At 42.5% G+C, this 7,720-nt stretch overlaps 1 protein-coding gene across 2 annotated transcripts; it reads left to right on the forward strand.

Moving 5' to 3' along the window:
* The first annotated feature begins 1,160 nt into the window (after positions 1 to 1,160).
* Positions 1,161 to 7,448, forward strand: LOC121318893 (sorting nexin-12). Of its 2 annotated transcripts, XM_041256071.1 has the most exons (5): positions 1,161 to 1,375; positions 4,149 to 4,244; positions 4,453 to 4,577; positions 4,930 to 5,020; positions 5,976 to 7,448. In XM_041256071.1, the coding sequence occupies exons 1-5, from the start codon at positions 1,211 to 1,213 to the stop codon at positions 5,982 to 5,984; spliced, it is 486 nt and encodes a 161-aa protein (XP_041112005.1). In that variant the 5' UTR covers positions 1,161 to 1,210; the 3' UTR covers positions 5,985 to 7,448. The 2 variants fall into 2 exon arrangements, with proteins under 2 accessions (XP_041112005.1, XP_041112004.1); XM_041256070.1 differs by having other exon boundaries at positions 4,930 to 7,448.
* The last annotated feature ends 272 nt before the right edge of the window (positions 7,449 to 7,720 follow it).

The raw sequence follows: 7,720 nt of genomic DNA on the forward strand, positions 1-7,720 counted from the left end.
CACCACGTTTGAATCTTCACGATAAGATCAGTAAATACTGGATCTAATTATACATTGGTATTGTGTAATGTATACGAAAGTGCTATCCATCGAACAATGGATAACAATAATGTTTCTGTGTATTCTGAACTGACAAGCAGCATAATGCGCAAGCAGATGGACAGAAGTGAGAACAAAACAAAGCCAATTGTATGTCTCGCAATTAGACAGATCGCTCAATGAACCCTTGTGAGATCAAACTACCACTTTAAAGAACTCTATGCAATCCCAAAGGAAAAGCAAAACCACGAGGAGGGTGGCTGTGGAAACGAGCGCTGGAAAGGTCTGTGCGGCAGACTGTGTCAAAGGCGTGCATTCGCGTCGAACAAACACAAGCCAAAAACAGCAACAACCACGCTTTCTAAACTAGAATTGCACTAGTGTACAGTTCTTATGAGCATGTGCACTTTCACCCGGTCTGCCTGTAGCGTGTAAGGGTGTTGCTCTGTGTTTTTTTTTTTTTTTTTTCTCTCGTGTGAATCCGTCTGTTTGGCATGCAGTTGAGAGGAGATTCTGAGATGCTCATAAATGTCATATCATCTAAATTGCCAGTTAATTAAAGTTGCACCCACCCCTCCCTTATAATACAAATGACTTAATTTACCTTCTAATTGCTTTTGTTGTTTCAAGGTTTCACTTTTGTAATTAGCATTAAATAAACAAAACTAAAGTCCTTTTCAGTTTAAACTTTACGAATTCACAGCATATGAATTACAAAAGTGCTAAAGATAAACAATATTATTATTAAAACAATACACAATGAAAAACATATTTGTAAACGTAATTTACCAGAAAGATATCCGAAATAATATATATATATATATATATATATATATATATATATAATATATATATATATATATATATATATATATATATATACCCATAGACTGTACGTAAACTACACATGCAAGGATGCAACAAATAGAAAAAACCCTGCTGTTTGCTGGGAGTTGTAGTTTCTCGTTGCCCCTCCCTCCCCTCGTCCTTATTGGCTACGTGGGTGACGAATGCCCTATGGTCGTTTTTTTTATTTGTTACAATTGTCATCTATCAATCTCAGGGGCGGTGCCGTTGTATTTTCTCGTCTCCTATTGGTTTTCGAGGCTCTCTATCGCTGAGGGGGCAGGTTCCGCTATCGCAGTCCACAAGCGGCAGCTCGGAGTTGAAAATGTCGGAAGCCACGGTAGCTGATACCCGCCGTCTAAACTCCAAACCGCAGGACTTGACCGATGCCTATGGGCCGCCTAGCAACTTCCTCGAAATTGACGTTTTCAATCCACAGACTATCGGCGTCGGCAGGACCAGATACACTACTTATGAGCTCCGGATGCGGGTGAGTCGCCCGAGCAGTGAGAGGGAGAGAGGGAGGCAGGCAATGAAATCCAGTCCGGGGATTCAGTACGGGCCTTGTAGAAAGGCGGCTTCAGTCGAAACCGAGTCTGCGGGTTTTGACACACACGGCTCTCGTTGATTACTAGGAGAATGGCCGAACTGATAAAAATACAATTAACTTTGCAGACGGCGGTTTTAGTAGAGGCTTCTGGAAGAGTCTTCGTACGATAGAAAATGCATATGCAAATCCGGAGATTTATCCCGGGCCTGCTGGTTTTAGTTTTAATGAAATTGGGGGGAAGGGGAGCGACCCACCTCTGTACGCATTTCCCACTCCCGAAGCTGAAGGATTCCTGATTTGGAGGTGTGCTGCACACAGCAGCTAGCGAGATAAGTGGGCCTTGGCTTAATTAAATGAGTACTGACGTCTGTAAACTTAATGCATTATTAGTTACTATGCGGTTAGCGTTTAGGAAACCGTGTCCAGTCACCATTACTGAGATTCATGCATTCGAGCTCAGAAACGTATTGCTACACACGAGAGAAATAAAACGAGAAAAAAATGCAATTAAACTCCTAAAAGCTTATTGTTGCGGCGGAGAGGTTACCTGACAAAAAGACTGTAGCAACATTGCCAGCCCCGGGTCGAGCTTTTGAAATGGTCTCGACCCAATAGTTTGATTTTGTTTGTTTTCCTGTCACGATTCTGCCCCGCGAAGAATTGTCCTAACGCCATTTATTTCTGTACTCGCAGCGTAAATATTCATTTGACAAGCGGGAGGCCAGAATCGCGCTTTAATTTAAGAATCGTCTGTATTTTGCACGAAGCTCAAGCAGCAACATGTTTTATTACAAGATCCACTCGCTGTGCCGGTTAGTTGTATTTTTCCTATACGCCGGAATGCAGCCCGTGGTTACAGTATGGTTGTAATTGACGGTGTGGGTAGTTTGACGCAGTTCTATTAACTGTAGTTTCTTCTAATCGTTAAATGTTTTTCGGTAGCTTTCTAGGAGAATGTTAACTAGTATATCTCTATCGGTAGTTGCGCTGAACAGCGTCTTGAAAGCTGCCCGCTCTAGAGTGCAAAGTTCACTCCCACTGAGCGCTGTGGTTTAAGAGTTGTAACCACAGTTCCAATCACATTGCATCCATATGGCGATAGTGAAGGAAATGGAGCTGCAGTTTAATGATGCAGTAGCGGGATGTGGGTTTTGTAACGTAGCGCTTTCTTTCAATTATTTGAACTTGTTCCAGAACCCCAGTCACTGCTGATGTCAGTATGAATTGCTAATGAATGCTGGCAATGATTTGCTGTCTGTTGGAAAGGATCTTCCATGTGTTGTTGTTGCAAGCGTTTCCTAACATCCTACATGCACAAAACGCTGCTAGATAGCCCCGGGGAGTTTTTCTTCTGATTTGCAATGCCTTTTTTCAGTAATCGTGGGTAAGGCTTCCACAATTGCACGTTTACAGATCTGTTGCTGTAAATGTAACTCTGTCCTGGCAGAATTCAAGGTCCCTCTTAGTGCTTTATGTTAACACATGCATTTTAAAAAGCTATTCAGTTAAGCAGAGAAAATACTAATCCCACCCTGTGTAAGTTAAAATTAAAATGAGTGAATGTACAATTTTATATTGGAGATTGAAAAATGGTTATATTGAATAACTTCAACCATGAGTGATGCAGCAAAAGTCTGATTGGATCGAGGACTATAACGCATTTGAGGAAGAACAAAACATGCCTAATTAGAAGGGTAGAAGATGCCCAGGGCTGAGCTGATTTCTTGTTGAATTAGTGTCAGGGCAGCACTGCTGTGATAGGGAGCTCTTGCGATGACATTTCTATCCAGTGAGTAATGTAGCATTCGCTGCTTCCATAACCAGCGAGAGGTCCTCCACGAACATAATGACAGCACAAAAAATATAGAATACAAATAAGTAACTAAAGTGCTACTTTCCTCACAAAGTTTGTCTGCTTTTTTCATTGCCTTTCGGTGGCTTTTGCAGAACCTGTAATGTACTTTGTGTGTGTGAGAGGGAGGGGAGGAAGGATGCGCAGGCAGGGACAAGGAGATACTGCAGTGAAGGGGCAGGAACAGTTTCAGAGGAAGTAAGACACAAAAGGATGCAACGGCTTTCAGGGAGGGAGTCCTGAAGTAAAGTTGTGGAACAGTGAGTCGTGCAAAGCCATGTGAAACTTGCTGCTGCTGCAGTTTATCGTTCTTGTGCAAGTGTTCTGTGACTGCTGTGGTTTGAAGAAGTAGTTTACCAGTGATTTATACAAATGCTAGTACGATTCTCCAGGGACTTTTCAAAACTCACTTTTTAAGTTTCCCCAATAAACTTGAATTCCTGAATTTGCAAAGTTAATCCGTGTTCTTTAGTAGATTTGCATTTATTTTCTGAAACGTACAGAGTGGTAATCCACAAGTTCCCAACCCTTAAAGCGATGTTATCTACGTTTTCCCCAATATTTAATTTCTTCCCAGTTTTAATATACTGTAGAGCTTTTTATTTTGTCTTTGTTATGAATGACTTTTCTGTTTTGTTGTTGGCCATCCTTCACCCAATTTAGCTTTTTGCTGCAATAGTTAATAAGCATGGAAAATAATACCCCCTGAAGAAACGGATCATTTTATAGAGCACACCTGCTCGAATAGAAAGCAGGTAAATGAATAATAGGCCGTCTAGATGACATAAGAAAGACCTTAGAGTCATGTGCATTGTGTTGCAACATGCACACGTACAAATCAAAGCAGTTTCTCTTCTACAGACCAACCTCCCCATCTTTAAAATGAAGGATTCCTGTGTGAGGAGAAGGTACAGCGATTTCGAATGGTTAAAGAATGAGCTGGAAAGAGACAGCAAGGTAAGAGAGTGAGCAAGACCAGGTGAACATAGTTAATCTTGTTTGTGTTGTAGTAGTTGTAGTGCAGGGCAGGGTCTGTCAGTAAAACAGACCCGCGGTGTTTCTCAGTGCAGCTACAGCTGTAGAACACTAAGCAGTGCATTCAGTAGATCAGCCTGTGTGTTTTGTGTGTGTGTGTGAAGCTCTTTTTGTGTTGGCTGTGTTTCAGATCGTAGTGCCCCCGCTGCCTGGGAAAGCCCTGAAGAGGCAGCTCCCCTTCCGAGGGGACGAGGGGATCTTTGAGGAATCCTTCATTGAGGAGCGACGGGTGGGCCTGGAACAGTTCATCAACAAGTACGTGCCAGACTCGCACACTGAGAGACACCCCTTCCACTCCTGGTCTTTGGTTCAGCCCTGTTCTATATTGTTTAATTGAATCAATTACCCCTCTACCCAGACCCTGAAGTAGTTCATTATCTCTTTTTTACCTGGCGTGGAATGATGGCCCTCCAGGACTGGGAGTTTTCTGTCTGTAAAGTTACTTGTTGAAAGGTGGTAGTAAAAACAGCTTTAAGATTGAATGTGTTTGGGTTTACCACTGGGGGCCCCCACCTGGTAGAGAATGGAAATTGAGAATGTTATTGTGCCTAACTTTCTTCCAGGATAGTAAACGGTACCTGTGTCTGTCTGTTTGCTGCATCTGCAGGATAGCGGGGCACCCCCTGGCGCAGAACGAACGCTGCCTGCACATGTTCCTGCAGGAGGAGACCATCGACAGGAACTACATCCCGGGAAAAGTACGCCAGTAGGGGGCGTGCTCCCCCTTAGCTCTTTTCTTCCATTCCACTCTTACTCTCGTGCAAAGTAACATTTATTTTTACACTCAGGTTATATATGTATTCACTTCTGCATTTCTACGTTCATTCTCTTTTTTTTAATCCCATTATATTGGGAAGCAGTATTATGGGGGATTTGCTTGAATCTTATTTCTTTTTTCAGTTTTGCAAGTATAGTTTAAATGATGGGTGTTGGGTGGGAGTGTGGATGTAGTGCTGAGAGAGAGGGTGGGAGGCAGTCTGGGTATGTGGTTATAGCGGGAGGACTGGCTGGGAGGCAGTGTGGCTCTCTGGTTAGAGTAGAGGTAGTGTGACCTCATGACTAATAATATTTTAAGCACTGGAGCGTTTTTATGGGCTTCACTGTACACATGGATGCTAGTGTTCAGAGCTGGGGAATGGAAAGGAATTCTGATTTTAAAATCTATAACTTTTGCCTCTTGAATTAATCATCTGTTCCTTCAAGGCACTGCGCCCCCTCAAAGCCCTGTTCTACTCACAGATTTATTAATGTATACATGCATGACCTGGTCGTACACTAGGAGGCAGAATGTGGCGCCAAAATCAAATTTTGGGAGGGTTACTTTCAGCTGCTACCCACCCAGCTGTCTCAAAAAGGGTAGGAGATTAGAAAAGTAATGGGTGACCTCAAAGAGTACAGCAGAAGAACTCCAGCTCCACATCACCCAGCGATCATGCTGCTTTTCATCCCTAATTTACAGAAGGGATGGAGGCAGGATGTTGGTGCCCTTACACTGAATCAAGGGTCTTCAGCTTAGAAGGGCATGGTACTACTAATGTGCTGTTTCAGTTTCTCTAGCTTGCAGTTATTACATCCCAAAATCTACCTTTGAACAGTTCAACCGTCACTGAATCAAATAAGTAAATGTTATTTAATTTCATTTTGAATCTGTAGCCCCAGTGATCCAGAGAAGCTGTGCATTCCACCAGGTCCTAGCCGTTTGTTTTATTGCAAGTCTCATCACGATAAAGCCAACGCTGCCTCAACACAGGTGAACCAACAAGCTACACTCAGCTCTCTTTGTGTTTGTATGTACATGTAAATACTGTATATCTATATATATATATATATAATATATCAACTGCTTGAACATTAGCAAAATGCAGCAACACAAACGGTGCTTTGGTGTGTGCACATGCAGCGATGCTTGGGAGACTGCATTTTGCTAAATCTGAATGAAATTCTCAGCCGACTTTAAAGTGGTTTGTTTGCTCACAGCTCTTAATAATGTGTGTTACCAATCTAACGTTGAGACAGCTACGTGGGACAGCAGGTAAGCTGTCTACCACTTTACCCACCACCACTGGCACTATCTGTAGTGCGTGTATTAACAGCAGAATTGTGTGCTTCTGTCGGCGCACGTGCACACTCGCTCGCACAAGTGTGATTCGGAGCACGCATGGGCTTTGAGGTTCAGTGAACACAATGTTCTTTTACAAAAACATATTAGAAAAAAAAATCTCTATATGACCCACTTCCCAGCCCTTTTCCAGTATGACAACAGCAGCCGCTGGTGGTGTTAATAAGAAGGCTGCAGAGGTGTTTTGTCGGACAGCAGTATTCACCTTCCCTGTTAATTCAGAAGCAGCCCCTGAAACGAGCGACTGTGCTCACGTGTTTTAGAAGGCAGAGGCAGAGGGAGAGTTCTGAAGGGGTCTACTGTCTCTGGGTTACCAGGGCAAGCCCTTACTCCACCCCACCCCCCTTTGGTTGGCATTCTTGGAGTTGGGGTGTATAATGCTAAAAAAATGGGAACACATTCCAATGAGAGATGCTAAAGCTTTTGTGCAGATCTTTAAAAGAGCTTTTCTTTTGTAATTGACATGTTGCTCAATATTTTGTTAGCTTCCTCAATGGGGTAATTTTTTTTTTTTTTTTATCTCATATTCCATTATGTTTTTTAATGTTTTGCCTAAAAAGAAATCCATGAATCTCCCACCACTAAGAGGGGCCATAACCTTTAGAGTGGCCCCCTGCCTTTCAGTTCTGGAGTAGGTTTAGAAATCGTTTGATTTCATTGGTGCTTAAAGCTGCTTGTCTGATTTGATTTGTCACTGTAGTGCGCAATCGATCTTCAGTAACCCTTTATTACACAAAAAAGAAAGGGGCATGTCTTCCTGAAACCTCCCACCACATTTTGATTTCCACAAACAGAGACTGAGTACATTTTAGATAAAAACATGCTTGTGTTGCATTATCCTTTATATATAAATATTTACATTGTATTATTATTTAGCTACTTTTCGCGTATGTAACTGCTGTGAAAATTAGCCTGGGCTTCAGAAAATAAAAGTAATGTCTCTGATCTGATGTCAAGAGAAATGTCATGTCAAATAATCATGTTCATATAAACCACTGTGAAAACCAGCAGAGACTCGTGTGCAATTTCTTTCCCCTTGGGTTGTTATATTCATCCTAGCACAACTCCAGCCCTATTAGAAAGACGGCAAAGCACCTCGCACTAAAAATAACCATGTTGGTTGCACCTGGAAGCATTTCATGTATTGCTGTGAGTAGCTGATTGCCTGCATGTGTTGAGCAGAGTTCTCTGGGGAATGGTGCAGACCAGCAAAGAAAGCATTGGGGTTCCACGCCGGGTTCAGACCAACATGGAGGAAGGGCGCTGTTTTATAGTGCTG

The sequence above is a fragment of the Polyodon spathula genome, chromosome 7 (assembly GCF_017654505.1).
Source record: "Polyodon spathula isolate WHYD16114869_AA chromosome 7, ASM1765450v1, whole genome shotgun sequence".
In the NCBI taxonomy this organism is placed as follows: Eukaryota; Metazoa; Chordata; class Actinopteri; order Acipenseriformes; family Polyodontidae; genus Polyodon; species Polyodon spathula.